At 33.8% G+C, this 19,101-nt stretch overlaps 1 protein-coding gene across 1 annotated transcript in view; it reads left to right on the top strand.

The window, feature by feature from the left end:
• Window positions 1–19,101, top strand: part of ZMYM4 (zinc finger MYM-type containing 4) — an 86,119-nt gene that overhangs the window by 23,462 nt on the left and 43,556 nt on the right. The window contains exons 2-10 of the mRNA XM_047084591.1: window positions 51–575; window positions 2,296–2,357; window positions 2,710–2,880; window positions 10,020–10,104; window positions 10,340–10,595; window positions 14,714–14,888; window positions 15,185–15,397; window positions 18,024–18,174; window positions 18,669–18,784. Of these exons, the coding sequence (XP_046940547.1) occupies window positions 62–575; window positions 2,296–2,357; window positions 2,710–2,880; window positions 10,020–10,104; window positions 10,340–10,595; window positions 14,714–14,888; window positions 15,185–15,397; window positions 18,024–18,174; window positions 18,669–18,784 (1,743 nt within the window). The 5' untranslated portion in view covers window positions 51–61. The remainder of the gene's footprint in view (window positions 1–50; window positions 576–2,295; window positions 2,358–2,709; window positions 2,881–10,019; window positions 10,105–10,339; window positions 10,596–14,713; window positions 14,889–15,184; window positions 15,398–18,023; window positions 18,175–18,668; window positions 18,785–19,101) is intronic.

The following is a 19,101-nucleotide window of genomic DNA, read 5'->3' as shown; positions in this document are numbered from 1 at the left end:
TGGTCATCTTTAGCACTATCGTTTGTCTAAACAGTATTTTACTTTTTAAGGTGGTGGTATCATGGATACAGAAATGTCTGAAGATATAGACCACAACTTAACTCCTACCCTTGACAGCATGTCTTATGGAATGCCGAATCAAACAGGATCTGAAAATTCATTGCTGGATGAAGATGATTATTTTTTGAACTCTGGGGATCTTGCAGGAATTCCAGTCGTTGGTAGTGACAATGAGGATGAACAGGATTTTAGTTCAAAGGACAATCTTGTTTCTTCAATTCATACTGATGATAGCTTGGAAGTAGAGAGAAGAGTCACACAGCATGAATCAGACAATGAAAATGAAATACAGATTCAAAATAAATTAAAAAAAGACTTTCCTAAACAGTTTGATCAGGTTTCTGTCTTTAAATCAATACGGAAAGATTTTAGTCTAGTAAGAGAAAACAGCAAAGAGACATTTTCTGGAAAGGAGAAAAATAGAGACCTAACTTATCATGAACGTGAAAAACGATTGGATAAACCCCATAAAGAGTTGGATTCAAGGTTGAAAAGCAGTTTTTTTGATAAAGCAGGTAATAATTGTTGGAATAGAGCCACAAAACACAATAAATAACTACGTACTGATAATAATATAGCTTTTATTAGTTCTAATTCTAAGCAAAATATGAACAGTTAAATTCATTGTAAGCTTGTCATTTTTCTTTTATCCTTGTTCTTTGCAGAGTGACTGAATTTCTCCCAGTAACTTTTGGTAATGGTAAAAATGATTGAAAAATAGTTCTAAACCTCATTTCTCCCTCCCCTGGTTGCAATATTTTGATGAGAAGGCAAGATACTCAAGTCACCTGTTCATTTTCTTTGGTTGAACATTGGAACCTCAAGTTGGATTTAACTTCTTTGTGCTGTAAGCACTAATTCAAACTGCTGTCCCACCAATTAGTCCAAATTAGGGAGGGTTTTTCTATTTGATAACATTTCTCTTTTATGTTCTAGAGGTTTCTTGAGGCCCTTCTTGAGCCTCTTTGCCCAGAGTACCCTATACTTTAGCTTCAGTTCCATTCTTGAATATGTCACATATTTTCTTGTTTCTTTGCCTTCTTTTACCTCTGCTGTTCCATTTGTCTGCATGTCCTTTTCTTTCTTTGTATATATGCCTATAAAGTACTTCTTATCCAACAATGCCTAACACATAAACCTCTTCTACTCTGTAGTCATCTCTAACCTCTCTACCTGAAGAATGAATTGTTTCCTTCTCTATATTTACATAACATTTTGTTCATACCTCATTATTTATAGTACTTACATTACTTATTATACTTCTATATTTGTTTTGTTGTACCTACCAGTGTAGTTTATTGAGGGCCAGGTTGTATCATATTCATCTTTGCATTCTTAGGGCCTAACTTGGTGCAGTGAAAATTGTAATATTTCAATAAATGCTCAATAGATGTGAAGGAAAGCAAGGTGCCATATATCAACCCTTACATTTCTTCTGTCAATGCTGGAAAAATATAGTAGAAAGACTAGGTCAGTATTATTAAAAAGAGCAATTAATTTACATATCCATTATGTACCAGGCTGAACAGGGTATACTATATTTTTAAATATATATTATTAAATTTATATTTTTGATATCTCTATGGGGGATAAATTATGAGGGCATTTATGCCCAAGGAGCATAATGTCTAATAGTAGAAGGGAAAAGTCAAGTAGTAGAAGTATCAATGACCAGTTAAATAGTGTAAGATTTAATTTATAATTAAATACAGTGGTAGAAGAATTTGTCATAGGCCATACAAGATTTCTTTCAGGTAACTGAAACAGTGTATTTTAGGTATTCTTAGAAAAGAGCTGCTTTTTAACTCAGTGGCCAGGGAAGGTTTATAGAGGAGAGGTGAATTTTGAACTGAGCAGAATCAGAAGTCTGTATAGAGATAGATAGATAGATAGATAGATAGATAGATAGATAGATAGATAGAGGGGTCTTGGAATGATATAAGCAGAAATGGGGAGGAACAAACACAAGTAATTTGCAGAGTATAGTGAATAAGGTAACCACATTATTTAGGTTTGAGCAAGGAAATGTGTAAGGTGAGGCTAAAAGGAAAGTGGGGCTAGACTTTTGTTTGAGTGAAACTATCTTTTGGGTATTTTTGGGGACCCATTTCACTCTAATAAGCATCTTTATTTGACAAGAGAGGTGATTATCGAATGATAGCTTTTTAGGTCACTCTTTATAAGATTTGTTATTCATATACATGTGTTTGTTTTGTTTTTTTTTTCTTTCAATAGCTAATCAAGTTGAAGAAACATTACATACCCATTTACCACAAACCCCAGAAACAAACTTTAGGGTAAGTTTTCAGTGTGTATGCAGACTGCTGTAACTGTGGCAAGTGTCAAAGTTTTCTCTGTGTCATTTTCTAAACTGTAACTATATGTGTTAGGTAGAGCACGGATTGTTTTTTTAATTTGCTTTATTATTTGGTAAGGACATCTTTGAAGATGTTCTGAGAAGCCTCAGCTCTTAGTTTCTTTATTTGTATTTGATATTTAGACATAGACCAATTTACTTTTAGGCATAGGGACTCTAATGCGTATCCATAGAGTTCTTCATTTCCAGTGAGCTTATCTTTGGGTGTTAACACCTGAAGAGGAGTAATCTTTAAATCTGAATATTTATTAATACTTTATATTGTGTTTTAGGATTCCAGCTATCCATTTGCCAATAAAGAATCCATTGGTTCGGAACTGGGGAATTCCTTTGCATCAAATATTAGAATTAAAGAAGAACCTTTGGATGATGAGTATGACAAAGCAATGGCACCACAGCAGGGACTACTAGACAAAATTAAAGATGAACCTGACAATGCTCAAGTAAACATTTCACCTTTACTTTCCCCCCTTCTTTTCTGTTCCACACGTGAATTCTTCATTTGAGAGAGGAAATTCTTGATTAAGAAGTGAAGTAGTTTGTTGACAGTGTGAGAGGAGACTTCATGAAGGTTAAGGCAATTTGAATTATCTTCTGAGAGTAATGCTAAGGAATCAAGAGTTACATGAAACTTCTCCTGAGTAGTAATTTAGGCTTTTAATCCTCTTTGTTCCTTAATGTCACTGTTCTATGATTTTTACAATTTCAGTGCAGGATTAGGGAAGGGGAGTCTTCAAGGATTTGAGATTGATGCAGCAGACATGGCTGAAGGTTTATGGTTTTTATGAGTTTATGTTGTGATTGAGTTTATACAAGGTAGTAAGCCTTGCGCAATTACTGATAATGAAGTACACACCGTGTGTGGATTTAAGTTTCTTGGGGGAGGAAGTAATGGACAGCTTATCTTTGAAAGGGTTAATTGATTGAAGAACTAGTTCATTTGATCAATGGGTAGAAGGTAAAGGAGGCTTTGATGGGTGAAATGGGATTCCAAATTTGAGATTTGTAATTAATAGGGAGGACCCAGCTCTGCTATTGAAGATTGCTCTGGAGGAAAAATTTACAGAGATCCTGTAACTGAAGTTCTGAAATCAGTGAAGATATCTATGCAGTTAATGACATTACAGTAGTTGGGATGTAAGAAAAAAGTTATGTGCTGTAATAAGTTTGGAGTGTACAAAGGGAACTGAGGGATGAATACACAAAATCAATTATTTGAGGGTGGTCTATGTTTTATACAAAGGGCATGAATTCAGAGGCTGAGAAGTAAAGATACCATGAATTAGCTATTTCTCGACATGATAGTTGATCTAAAGACAGGTTCCCTTTCCATATGTTTCTATTATTTTGGGGAGCTGAATGTGTGAGACTTCTGTGGAAGAGATTTTTTTATTCACATGTCTCTGAGCACGGTTTCCCAGCTTTGGCACTATTGACATTTTGGTCCAGATAATTCTTTGTTGTGAGGGGCTGTCCTATGCAGTGTAGTACATTTGTTTAGCAACATCCTTGGCCTCCACCTTCTTGGTACCAATAGTATCTCCACCCTCCCAAGTGTCTGCAGACATTGCCATATGTCCCCTGGGGGGTGGGCAAAATTGTCTGCTGTTGAGAACCACTGTTTTACAATAAGGAGATGTAAGAATAGATGTTTTGTATGAGTCACATTGATGTTCAGTTAATTTCTTGGTGCTCAGTGGAAGGTAGCAGTATAGAGTAGTGATGATAAAGCTGTAGGAACTGGATGGTTATGAGTGTGAAGGTAACAAAGAAGATGGCAGAGCAGGAATATGAAAATAGTTAAATACGACGTAGATTGAAAGCATGTTAACAGAAGCAGGCAAAATGGAGATCTTGATTATTGGTATAAGGGTAAAGAAATATCTTGGTAACCTAGGGAAAGTTCATGCCTCAGAAGACTACAAACACATCCGTATACAGGGAAGATTTCCTGTCTCTTTACATGCCCCAGTGTGGACATGGGACATTCATAAGAAATCATAATCCTGGCAGGCATCCAAAAGCATTACTTTCTCTCTGTATATGACCCAGTAACACTTCCTTTAGGATGAAAAGGCAGTTATAGCAAAGACCAAATACCTTGGGGGAAAGGAAACATCAGGAAGGATAATTTATATTACTTTTTTGAAAGCAATCAGCAATTCCGGTGGTTGGGGGATACCAATAGGATGGAATTGTCATAAACAACTACATGTTTATACACTATTGAAAGTGTAATATGTTATAAAATGCTGATTATGAAGTTTCATCATGATTTTGGGGAAGAAATTCCTCAAAAGTTCCAGCACTTGATTGATTGGACTCTTGAGAACAAAGCAGGAATGTGTATAGGTCCTGGGCGTACAGTCCAGAGACATTCTTTACCCTGACCCTACAACGGGGCAGTCCGAGCACGTGAGTAGATAAAGCTAGGTTTTTCAAAACCAAACCAAACAAAACCAAACAAAACAAAATGTTTATTTATTATTAAGAGACAGAGACAGAGCATGAGCATGGGAGGGGCAGAGAGAGGAGGAGACACAGAATCCGAAGCAGACTCCAGGCTCTGAGCTGTCAGCACAGAGCCCGACCTGGGGCTTGAACTCACAAACTGCGAGATCATGACCTGAGCCGAAGTCGGACCCTTAACCGACTGAGCCACCCAGGTGCCCCGATAAAGTTAGGTTTTCTCTGAGAAATCCTTTCTATTGTATCAGCCACACCAATTCTGTAGGATCAGACCTTTTCATAGTTCTTCTAGATATCCCTCTGGGCAACTTATGTTAGACACAGATACCTGGTCTTTCTTTTCTTTTCCCTCATCTTTCCTTCCTGTTCCCTTTCCCTTCCCCTTTCCCTCCCCACTTCCTCTCCTTCATTGCCCTCTTCCTTTAGGTATTTCTCTCCCGTGACCATTGGAAATCTGTATTCTTTGCTGTTCAGTACTGCCTAATGCTTTCACTCTTACATTTCCCATAGACTGGTGGAAGGAGTCCTAATATTATTTTAACAGTTTCTAAAACTGTACTATTAACCTAACTCTTTTAAAATACTGATAGGTTTTACAGTTGTGGTCAGGCTTTACTTTTGACTGTCAGTTACCAGTAGTAACTTTTGTCATGATTTAATAAGATCATAGCTTTGGTTCATGGCACCTTATCAAAACCTCCTTTGGCTTTTCTCTTTGCTTAACTTGTAATTTTACTTTCAGCTCACTTCCTAATTCTCCTTTTTACACAATTCATTTTGGTCTTAATTTCTTTACTTTCCATACTTGCTCTACTTTCCAAATCACCTGGGGTGCTGAAATGTGTGTATATATATTTAAAGACTCAACCCATTTGTTCTTGATTATTTCATCAGTTAATGATTTTCTGGGGTCACCAGTTGTCATCCTCCTACCTCTGTTAACAGCATAATATCATTTGGTCTTGCAGTTTCATTTCTTTATTCAGATCCCTCCTGCATGTGACTATATTTTCTGTAGTGTTTTATAGGTACAGTGTACCTATACAGTGTGTAGTGTGTTGCCTCATCTTTCTGTATAAGAAGGCCATAGTAGGTGGTATTAACTCCATTTGTAGATGAGGGAACTGAAGTTCATAAAGGTTGGAAGGAACCATTATGGGGCCATAATGAAGGTCATTTTATTATTATCCTAACAATCTTTATATAAATAAAAGTTGTTTAATGTTTAAAACTGCCTGGAGAAGGTTTTTAAAATAGAAAATTTAAAGAGCCAGAGACCCTATTTTTGCTTTTCCCCTTTTCAATTGGTTCTAAAAATTGGAAATTCAGTGAATACTACATTAACGTCATGATTTTTTTCTTTTCTTTTTCCTCTTATTAAAAGAGCTAATTTTATCTCTTGTTAAAGTAAATGGATTATGATGGGAAAGCAAATAAATTTTCACAATAGTGAGTCATAGAGTTTTAGAAAGTAGAATGCAGTAATTAAATGCTGGGCTTTTTTAAGGTATATCAGATTAACTTGGCTATAGGTACTGGGTTCTTCATTTCTAAAATACTGTCTTGGGATATGGATACAATTCTTCCTTTATGGTAAACAAAGGGAAGGTAAAGCTATTGGTAAAGGATTTTTTTGTTTTGTTTTGATAACCTGTTTTTCTCCTTCTGAAAGTTTTTGAAGCCATCAGATTTTCACTTAGGTTATTAGTCATTGTTTATAATTAAATATTTGTAAAGTTAGTCATTATTAGGGGGATACTAACATAAACATGATTCTGCCTTGAAGGCATTGTGCGGTCTATAAGTAGAGTACTTAAGATATACTTATTTTACTATACTATATAAGTAATATGTACTTGAGGCTTAAGGAACGTATCAGAAGTTTGGAATAATTGTCATGAACAGTGAAAAAGAGCTGACTGGAGACCATTAAAGTATGTCAATAAGTATTGATTTTTTCGGGAGTTTTCTGAGATTAAAAAAAGTTTTTTTTACTTGAAGTTTGCTTTAATATACTATATAATGTAAGAATGTCAGGATGAGCCAATGTTAGGAAATCTTTTAATACATAATTTCAACTGGTCAAATAAGACTGGATAGATAGATGCAGAAAGACCTCTCACGTAATTTACTGTGCATTTCTTGTAATAGATACTCTCTTGGTCATGGTAAGGAAATATCTACTTCAGATCAATAACAATCATTGAATTTAAGAGTAAAATGATGGAAACCTGTTAATAATTACTAAAAGAACACAAATTACTGATGTCAGCATTATTATTTAACTCTTGTTGGATTTTCGACCCAGTACATGTTAAAGAAATTAGAAGAAATAATGGAAAAGGGGAGACAAAATTGTCATCGTTTACTGGTAAGGATCTTTATTAGAGAATTAATAGAGTTCATGAAAGTATAGTGGAGTAGCTAGTTGAATTTTAGTTATATGAAAGATAGCAATATTTCTGTAGATCACTTGTTTCTCAGAGAATATGATGAAAATATTTGGTATTCCCCTTGGCAAAGCAACTAGAAAGTACTTATGTCAGGTGAAAGACAATTTGATAGAATGGAGAGACTTTTAAAAAAATGTAAGATATTAGTTATTCCTAAATTAAGATACAGTTTTGATAACAGTTCCGATGACAATATCAGTAGGTTCTAATGTTTTGAAGAATAGGCATCCACACAAACATTAGACATGTGTTCTAAAAATATAGGTTGATAGTGGTGGGCTGTTGTATAAATGGTTAAACCTCTCATGATTACGTTTATTAGGATAGTGTGATATCCTAAAAATAGGCTGGCTCAGTTGGTGGAGCATGTGACTCTTGATCTTGGGGCCTTGAGTTTGGGCCCCATGCTGGGGGTAGAGTTTATTTAAAAAAAAAAATACGGCTGATAATGATACAGAATAGATTGCCACAAAAGAGACATTTTCAAAGCAATCTGATCTGTTAACAGTGAATGGAAGGAATTCACTACTCAGAGAAAGAAAAAAAAGACTAGCCCTTTAAACATCAAAATAAATAAATTCCAGATGGATTAAATTAGGGATTGGGCAAATTAGCAGCAGCATGCCAAATCCAGCCTGCTTTCTGTGTTTCTGTTTTGTTTTTGTTTTTCTGCACACTGTTTTTGTAAATGAAGTTTTATTGGATCATTGCCACATTCATTTCATTTACATATTACCTATGGGTGTTTCTGCTCTACCAGAACAGAGTTGAGTGGTTGTGGTAGTATGGCCTCCAAAATAAAAAAATACTTAGTTATCTGGCCCTTTGCAGATAAAGTTTGCTGACCTCTGGATGAAAGGACTGTTTTAGAAACAATGAAACCATTTTCTTAGTGTTTTATTTTGGAAGTAGAACTTTATAAGAATCGAAGGAGTCATAAAGGTAAAAACTAGATTTTTGGCATAGAAATGGAAACTTTATAAAAAGTTTTAAAAGTACATATTGAGGAAATGTTGATAACATGTTGTACAGGGTTAATATTGTTATATTATAATGCTTTTTTGTAAGTGGATATTAGAAAAAGAATTGCAGATTGAAATGAAATAGTGGGGAAAGACTTTTCAATGGCTTTTCACAAATTGCTAGAATAAATCTAATCAGAAGTTTAAAAACAACAACCTGTCATTGTGTATCAAGAACATTTACTGTGTGCCTTTCTACCTAGTAATTTCACTTCAAGAATCCTTTCCTTAGAAGATAATGCTAAGTATGAGAGTATGAATATTCACTTAAGATATTCATCATGGCATTTCTAATTATACCTAATGTGAGGAAACAAATGGACTGACTGACATTGGGTTATGGTCATATAATCTCATAGTGTTATGCAGGGCCATCACATTGGAGACTGAGGCCAAGGGAAAAATCAGTAATACTGATCCTGTCTTTATTTATTTAAGTTTTGTTATTTTGTTCATGGATTTTGCATTTTTTCATTTTTAAAAATGCCACATTGAAACACTAATTTATCTTGATTACTGAGATTTTTGGTACCTTAACTTTGTGCCTGAGGCAAATGCCTCACTCACCCTATCCCAGTCCGATCCCTGTGTAATCTGGTATATCTATTAAATAATACACATCTATCAGTACTTCTCAAACTTGAGTAATGTACCAGATACCTCTTAACCACAAAAAAAGGGGGATATTTTGGAGTTGCCTGAGAATTCCAAGAATAAGAGATCTGCTGGGGTTTCGCAGATTTCAGTGTGATAAGCAATTAATTAAAATAAAAGTTAAATCTGGCACTTAGAGGTTTCACAGTGCAATAATAGAATTGTTAAAGCAAATAACAGCACTGAAAACTTGTAGTATAACTCAGTTATATGTGGTTATTCATGACTAAAAATAAGTTTACATTCACCAAAAAAGTCATTGAAATAGATGCAGTTTTTAAAAATATTCTCTTAGAATTCTCAGACTCCCTACAGTACATCTGTAGACCTCAGGGATTCTTGGACTCCAACTTAAAAAACACGGACATTTAGCCACTTGAAGTGATTTTGGAGTAAAATGTAATAATATGCAAATGTTTCACTGACTCAAGTGATCAAGAAATCATTTTACTAGAATGATATATTCAGTTTAATTACAACTATGTAGAGAAATAAAATCTCTGACTACAGGAGGGGAAAAGACTGGAAAGAAATATACCAAGAGAAAATGGTGGTTGTTTTGGTGTGATAGAAATATGATTAGAATTTTTCCTTATTTCTGCTTGTCTAAATTTTGTATAGTTTTACAATACAAAATATAGTTTGTGTATTACTTTTATAATAGATAAACAGCAACTTAAAATACTGTAATAATAATTGTCAAAAATAATTTAAATATCTGGTAGTGCTACAAGGCTAATTGGGTAGCTTCCTTCATTTTTTTTTTTTTATTTTTTTCTCAGCATATACAAACCTATTATACCCTTATTGCAATTATAGTTTGCTTGCTATTATTTCTTATTAATGGTAATGTAGTATAAATTCCCCTCCCCACCTTCCCACCCATGTAGCCAAAACAAAACTTATTGAATGTCTGGATTTCTTTAGATATTTTATATTTATTCTTTTCTCTAAGTGTTTATTTATTTATTTTCTTTTTTAAAGGAGTATAGTCATGGCCAACAGCAAAAAACTCAAGAAGGGGAACTGAAAATTAGTGCTGTGTTTTCAGTCAGTGGCAGTCCTCTTGGTAAGAAACAGAATTGAGTAAATGAATCATGTTTATTTATTCTGACTAGTATGAGTGAGAGGAAGTATCTACTTGTATTAGTAAGCTAGGCAGTTCTCTGCTCATTTAGAATGGCTGTCATTTATATTGGATAATTAGTTTGGGGTTTCAAGACTGGTTATGGAAGAGGAAGAAAGGATATATACATAAAATTTATGATGAAAAGTAAAACATTTTTCTTTTAATTTTTTTTAAGCTCCACAGTTGACTACTGGCTTTCAGCCTTCACTGGCGTCATCTGGCATGAATAAAATGCTTCCTTCAGTTCCAGCCACAGCTGTTCGAGTTTCCTGTTCTGGTTGTAAAAAAATCCTCCAGAAGGGGCAAACTGCTTACCAGAGGAAGGGGTCGACTCAGCTCTTCTGTTCTACACTGTGCCTCACTGGATATACAGTTCCACCTGCCCGCCCACCACCTCCTCCCACCAAGAAAACTTGTTCAAGTTGCTCAAAGTATAGCAGAATTCTAAATTATCTTCTGTTTCCTTTTAAAACACTTCATTCTTATCTGTGTATTGTTTAGTTTTCTACATTTCCATATTTTTTGGTAATTGCCACAGTATGTTGTTGCTTTCAGTTTTTCTGGATCTTAGGTGCTCAGCTTATTTTAATTATAAATAATGTGCCTTTTATATATTGAGATGTTTTTGAAACCAGCCTTTCCCATCCATGTTAGTTGAGATGCTTCATAAAACAAAAACTACACCACTTAGGTCATATAATACCACGATATTTTATTTGTAGGTAATAGATACTGAAATCCAAAAATATTTAAAGTTATGTATCCTGTTATCTAATTGGAATTCATTTAATACCTTTCTTATCTTTAAAAGTATTCCAGTGTAAAAAAAAGAAAAAAGGACTCCAATATATATTTTTATCTTCTCAATATCTCTGAACTGCCTCAGAGGTACCATTTCAGTGTTTAATATCAAAAGAATATGACCTTAGACCTTGATGAGATCATCCTGATATATTTGAAGAATATGAACTAATTTTGGCTGATTTGGTAAGGTGATTGTTAAAACGTTTAAATAGGTCAGAAAAAGATGAATAATGCTCTCATTCTGAAACACTTTGGCCTGTTATTAAACTGTTCAAACCATGATTTATTAGTTTAGATATTTGTGTTTATAGTGCCTTACGTGGATCCTTCCATTTCTCTGGAAAGGGAAAAAAGATGCTCCCTCTTCTGGTTTAAATGGAAAAAGGCATTTTAGAGACTTGAAAGAAATTTGAATGTGGTTAGAAGTCTTTTTGGAAGTTAGTTATGTGGGCTTCCCTTTATGTTTCATGTTTGATTTAGCAAAAATAGATTTCTTTATTTATACTGTTTGAATTATAAAGCATGCTTTTGAAAGTGTGTACCTCTTTTCTATATTCTAGTATATTCATCATCAGATTCTAAGATTAAGTCAACTTGAAAATTATATTTATAGGGTTTTTTTTTCCTGTTTTCTGTTTTGCCATGAGACAATTTCATATAACTTCCTTTTATGCTTCTTTATTTAATTCTACTTTAGTGATAGGCACTTTCTGAAATTTTGATTCTATTTCTTCTTTCATAATAATAGCCCTAGATAGTTCAGAGATGTTATCAGTGAATTTCAAAATGACCTTAGAAAACTCACAGAAGGGGTTTTTGTTTTTTTGTTTCGGTTTTTATTTATTTTGAGAGAGACAGTGTGAGCAGGGAGAGGCAGAGAGAGAATCCCAAGCAGCGTCTGCACTGTCAGTGGGTAGCCCAGTGCAGCGTGCAAACCCATGAACCAAACCATGAAATCATGACCTAACCGAAATCAAGAGTTGGATGCTTAACTGACTGAGCCACCCACGCATCCCAGAAACCCATAGAAGTTTTAAGATGTGTGCCCTCTTTCTTTGTTTTTAAATTCTTGTGCATACATATTTTTATTTTAGGTCATTTTTACCTACATATCATATCTTACCTGTCTTGATCTTATGTAGTTTGGTTATCCTTTAAGATTGCATTTCTCTTTTGTTATGTTTGGTCTTATCCATAAATCTTCCATTTTTTCATCCTGTCATTTCTTGACTCTTAACTGTTCTACCTCTTTATTCACGTATTCTATTATCCTTTTTTGTTTTTTTTTTTTAAAATCCCTCGTTCTTTTCCATTTGCCTCTTACTGTCCTTTCAGGTACTCCTTACCTGCCTGATCTTCTCCATTTTCTTTCTTTTCTCCCCTTCTCATTTTACAGGATATCTTTTCTATTGTTGCTCAGTCCTCAACCACTGATCAGTCTTGTTTTTCCTTGCATTTTGTTTTATTCCTGAACTACTCTTTTATCTCCTTTTTACCACTTAACGATTCCTCCCCTTGTTTTCCTCTTACACAGTCAGACTGCAGAAGTTTAGGATGGTCTGATTTATCTGACTATAATATTGTTGAATTGGATCGCACCTTAAGTATAAGGAAATTGGATTCAAAGAAATTAAAAGAGTTCCTCTGTGTCACATAGCTGGTTAATTTTGGCAAATGTATCACCTGCCCCTGCCACTCCATATAATCAAACAGGTTTAATTTGTAAGTTAATCCCTTGAAGGAGCCCAAGAAGGATTTCAATTTAATTTGAATGGGTGGAGCTAGAAAAGATTTCCATCCTGATAGCCACTGCTGTTTTTATAGACCAGTAGAGATATAGCAGCAGCACTTAGGTTGATTAAAAAAAAAAACAAAAAACAAAAAAAAACCTCATTAGCTCTTTGAATTACGTTTTATTTTTCTTAATCTTTTATTAACCATATTTCTTAGCATCTTGAATTTAACCTAAATTCTAAATATATTTTAGCTAATCATCATTTAATTTTCAGGTTTCCTTAGTGATAAGGACCTAATGCTTAGTTTTTAAAAATCTGTTTCAAAATCCTACTTAAAAGAGGTAATTTGGAGGGTAATTTTTTTAATGCTTTTAGATAAAATTACTTGATACAATGATAGAGAAGTAACTATTTTGGGATTGTCTGTATCATTTCTGAATTTTTACTGTTTGGAATCAGATAAAATCTATGATAAGATGTAATGTAGTTGGATGCTAAGCATACTAAGGCGAGTGAGAAATACCTACTTTTATACTCTATTGCTTTGATCGGTGCTGCTCCCCAATTCTTACTTCCTTAACCTTCTGGAAAACTCCTATTTAAGACATAGCAAAAATAGCCTTTCATGTTACATATTGTCTGAAATAATTTTTTCTTCATTTCTCTTTCTGTTGTGCATTATATTTTTTCATAATTAGTTCACTTTTATATTTTAAGAATGCTTCTGTTATGGCATTTTATGTCATTTGTCTGTTTGTCCCAATATAGTGTCAGTGCCTTTAGTGCATGCTTGTACCATATTTTTATACAGGATGTAGCTAGTGGCTGGCTCAATATAAGTGCTCAGTAAATACCCCTATAAGTGAAATATATTAAAATCTACTTAAAAAATAATTGTGAAGGCAAAAAAAAAAAATGCAGAAACTAGAGGTGCCTGGAGTACTGTATAGAAGATGAAGTATGAAGTTATACATTACAGCATATGAGGTGTTCCTGGTGATGATTCCCATTATGTTTACTATTATCTTTTATTGAATCAGAGATATTTGTCATCTTTTCTAAAAAGTGCTCTATTCGTATAATTTAAGTTGCAAGAATGAATATAATGGCTTATATACTATTATGTGTATGTGTATTCATGAGAGAGAGACACTATTTGGAAAATTTCATCAAGGCATTGTTTTCCCATTGGCTTTTAAAATGCTTTACACTTAAACTATCTGATAAACTACTATTTAGGAACAGTGGTTTAGGGGTAAGATAAAGGGTGGAGTGGTAGGGAGCCTTAAAAGGTTTTAATATTCATTGCCTTTGCTACTAATACTTGTAAATTAAATTATTTAGATATGGAAATACTCTATTTTGTATAACCATGCTAGAATATACACTTCGTAGCTTGAAATGTACTTTTACTTTCATTCATTCATTCATTCATTCATTCATTGATTCATTAAAGGTTTTATTTAAATAATCTCTACACCCAACGTGGGTCTTGAACTCACAACCCTGAGATCAAGAGTTGCATGCTGTACTGACTGAGCCAGCCAGGCGGCCCTGTATTTTTACTCTTAAATGATAGTGTTTTGTTTTTTTTCTTTTTTGATTTTTCAAGTGTATGTAAAATTAAAAATAGTTTTAATTATTTTTAAAGAGTATTTTGAAAATATAGAAGAGCCTAAAAAAGAAAATTCCTATCTCTTATAATCCCACCTACTAGAGATAATGAATGAGAACTGTTTGATGTGTAGTCTGTTAGTCTTAAAATATAGTATATTAATCCTCACAACAGTTCTATGAAATAAGTCATGTGTTAGAAGTTCTGTTTTATGGAACAGAACTTAAGGATCAGAGCAATTTATCAGTTTATCCAGGAAAACTGAGGCTTTCTCATTTAAGTAACAGTGCCCTTTCCATACACCTGTAATGGCCTCTGTGTTACTTATTAACTCACAAAAAAGGAAAAATAAAAATGATACTGTGGCTTATTTTATCTTTGTTATCATTTTTAGAGACATTTTAAATCCAAAGGATGTGATCAGTGCCCAGTTTGAAAATACCACAGCTAGTAAAGATTTTTGCAGTCAGTCATGTCTGTCAACATACGAACTGAAAAGGAAACCTGTTGTCACCATAAATACGAATAGCATTTCAACCAAATGCAGCATGTGTCAGAAGAATGCTGTTGTAAGTCATCTTTTTACTGTATTGGGGTGTGTGGGGGGGAAATCTAATGTTTGTGCTTAAAACAGATTTTTTTGTTTGTTTGTTTGTTTCTTTTGAGGGAGAGAGAGGGAGACAGAGAATCTCAATCAGGCTCCGTGCTGTCAGCCCAGAGCCCGATGAGGGGCTTGATCCCTTGAGCTTATGACCTGAGCCAATACCAAGAGTCAGACGTTCAGCCTATTGAGCCACCCAGGCACCCCAAGAACAGCTTTTGATGGTCTGTGCTTGTGATTTGTTTGTTGTTTTTTAATTCCTAGATTCGACATGAAGTTAATTACCAGAATGTGGTACATAAACTTTGCAGTGATGCCTGCTTCTCTAAATTTCGCTCTGCCAACAACCTCACCATGAACTGTTGTGAGAACTGTGGGGGCTACTGCTACAGTGGCTCTGGGCAGTGCCACGTGCTTCAGATAGAGGGCCAGTCTAAGAAGTTCTGTAGTTCAGCATGTGTTACGGCGTATAAGCAGGTACATGACTGTATCTAACCCCGATGTCTTTGTTCATTTCAGGAGGACCTACGTTTTTTGGTAGTACTTACTTATGAAAATGCCGCAGAAATACTAAGATCTTATTATTAGCTTAATTGATGTACTTTACATATAAATAGGATTTGTCAAATGAATGTTATTAAAAACCCGGGTATAGAGTTTTGTAAATAGCATATTTCTCTTCATGCATTTGAAATACATGCTTGTGGGCATGACATTTTTATTTCAAATATGATTCATGTTTTTGAATAATATTTTGAAAATACACAAAGAAGAAAAATAATGCATTTCCCAGAGATACCCAGTCTTATCTTTTTGGTGTGTAGCCTTCTTTGAAATATATTTGGTTTGCATATAATATACTTTTTTATTGGACAAGGTAAGGTCCAGGTTACATACATATTCTTGAATCAGATCCATATAGTTGAAATTGCAATTCAGAAATTGAAAATCTTACCATTAATTTGTTTATAAGGGTTTTTCCTTTTCTTCATGAAATACGAAAAAAATAAATGTAGGTCATATATTATTTTGTGAATAGATGAGGCTTATAGAAGATGAATTGAATGAATTCTGTATGACAAATACAGCTTCGTTTTTATCATATTTGTAATTTGTTAGCAAATTTTGATCAAAAATTAGATTTTAGAATTCATAAATCCAAAGATATGATAATCTTTTTTTGTTTATTTTACAATGCCTTTCTTTTGTAGCATGATAGCTGATCATTCTTTTTCTTAAAATAGTGACTTTTTATACAGTCTACCAACATTCATGAATGTAGTAATGTCAATTGAGAAAATCCTTTTAAATTCTTAATACTTTGCAGTGATTTTGGAATTTTAAACATTATATGGTGTTTCCTTTTATTTCTTGTTATTATTCAAGTACATTAAAGGGGCTTAGCTTTACTATTTATTCCTTCCTTTAGAAACTCCTTGTTTTTGCTTTCACAGGGGATAAAAAAAGCCAATATCTTCATGAGTTTATCCTTGTTCAAAAGACTGTTTTCCTGATAACTGTTTCAAGTACTAAAAGTTACTTGGATTCAGTCCATTCAAAGATGGTTTATATTCCACAAGAGAAGGAGAAATAGGTTGAATCATCTTAATTTTAATTTATTTACTATATTTAATTTAGCCATTACTTATTAAATTTCTCACATATTGATATGTACTGTGGTATAGAGAAAGAATTTGATTTAGAAGTAAAGCATATCTCAGTTTGATATCTTGATTCTCTATTCAAATAGAATTTTACCTTGGATAAACAGTTAAACTCTCTGGGTTTAACTTTTCTTATCTGTGAATGGGTATTATACTACTACTGTCACTGGGATGTTATTAGGATTATGTGAAGGAAGAATGGGAAAGCACCTAGTATAGAACCTGGCATGTTGAAAATGGTCGTATCTGTTGTTTTGTTTTTTTCCTTATATATAATTCATTCAACAAACATTAGATGCGATTCCTGCTTTGAAGGGCTCCATGTCTCCTGAGGGAGATAGACATAAAACTGAGTAGAGATGCTATGGTGGAAGTATTATGGTGTTCAGTGGGGCACAGAGGAAACATGGTCAGTTCTAGTTGGTAGGACAGGATGAGACTATCAGCAAAAACTTCACAGAGATAATGGATGCTGGATATACTTACAAGTTATCTTGAATGTATGATATACTAGTAGTATTTAGTATTACTGGCTGCTGAATCCCTAATTAAAAAAATTTTTTTTAATGTTTATTTATTTTTGAGAGAGAGAGAGAGAGAGACAGTGTTGAGTGGGGGAAAGGCAGAGAGAGAGGGAGACACAGAAGCAGAAGCAGGCTCCAGGCTCTGAGCTGTCAGCACAGTGCCCGACACGGGGCTCGAACTCACGAGCCGTGAGATCATGACCTGAGCTGAAGTCGGACGACGCTCAACTCACTGAGCCACCCAGGCACCCCTGCTGAATCCCTAATTTAGCTCAAACTTAAGATAATAATAGACTGTTCGATTGCTTATATTTGAAAATTTGTGATATCCAAGGTTTGCTCCCACTTTATTGCTTACTTGCTTTATTGCTTTGTGTGCTTTGTTGTTGTTAGTGAAAGAATAGTTGGCAGTGACTTTCCTAATAAGTTTATTAATTTTATTGAAATCACATTTTATTGCCACATATAGCACCTTTTGTAGGGGGGTTCTTCTAATTTTTAGCATAGTGTAAGAGCATGAATTCCCTGTTTGTAATTTTTTTAAATACTATTTTTAAACTATAGTTACAATCAATTAGTAGATTCCCAAATTAATTGCTAGGTTGCGTTCAGCATTATTTTTTAATGGATAGAATATAATGGAAAATATAAAAATGCATCACATGTTATCATGATTTATATTGTTTTATGAAACTTTTTTCAGTTTTATATACATGTATACTACACAAACACAAAAGTTCAGAAGTATGTACTGGGTCACTTTGTAAAATTTATTTCTTACTGAGGATTGTAATCATAAAAGTTTGAAAGCCACTAATTTAAAATATTTCAACAGTGTTAAGTATAAACATTTCAAAGAATTATGCTTTTACTTATCATTTGGTAAAAATGAATGTTATTTTATTCTCTTAATAGAAATCAGCCAAAATTACACCATGTGCGCTTTGCAAATCATTGAGATCCTCAGCAGAAATGATTGAAAATACCAATAGCTTGGGAAAGACAGAGCTTTTCTGTTCTGTTAATTGCTTATCTGCTTACAGAGTTAAAATGGTTACTTCTGCAGGTAATACTGGTTTCATAAACTATATAAATATAATAGTTGACAAAATTATGGTTATTGCTTTTTGTATAGTACAGATTTTTGTCCAGATTTAATTGATTTTTAAGGCAAGTTTAAAATATTTCAGATCTGTGTTGTAAAATATTACCTATTGCCTTGATTGCTTAACTTACGTTTATTTATTTGCTTGCCTATTTGTGCATTCCCCTTTACCAAAAGAATTTCATTTGACTTCTTTAAGGTATTTTTTTTATCCACACCTGATTTATTTCAGGGTTCATTTTGTAGTTTCAGGGTAGATCTACCGTGCCAACTTTACATTAAAAGAAATATTTTTAATGTTAAGTTAGTTTTTGTCTGTATGTGACATGATTTAGTTTCAGTTGCTGCAACTTGACCTGGCCCTTGAATTTCATATATTGGATAATATTTATTTTCTCATACATTTGTATACGTTTGTATATATTACTCATTAGTTTTTATTTTGATTTGCTAAGGTGTACAAGTTCAATGTAACAGTTGTAAAACCTCAGCAATCCCTCAGTATCACCTAGCCATGTCAGATGGAAGTATACGCAACTTCTGCAGCTACAGTTGTGTGGTAGCTTTCCAGGTACGGCTTCAGAAATCTTCCTCTCCTGTCAGTGAGTTGCCTACCATAACGTATATAAACTTGTTAGGTGTTGGCTAATGCCTGGATTGCCTGAATTTTTTTCTCAGTCCTATTACACTTGGATTCTTTGATTTTTGATGTGTTTGGAGGCATGTCATTTAACTGCCTCCTGTAAAATTAAATGGTGCTGTTACTACCCAGATTATCTATTGGGAGGATGTTATTATTTTATTTTACTTTTATTTTTTGTTAACTTTTTAAAAGTGTATTTATTTATTTTGAGAGAGAGAGAGAGAATGAGCAGGGTAGGGGCAGAG

Source organism: Lynx rufus, unplaced genomic scaffold, assembly GCF_022079265.1.
Source record: "Lynx rufus isolate CCGP_SWC_20201006 ecotype Redwood Valley unplaced genomic scaffold, mLynRuf1.p SCAF_2, whole genome shotgun sequence".
Taxonomy (NCBI): domain Eukaryota; kingdom Metazoa; phylum Chordata; class Mammalia; order Carnivora; family Felidae; genus Lynx; species Lynx rufus.
The sequence above is the reverse complement of the archived record's forward strand: the minus strand, read 5'-3'. Positions and strand labels throughout refer to the sequence as shown.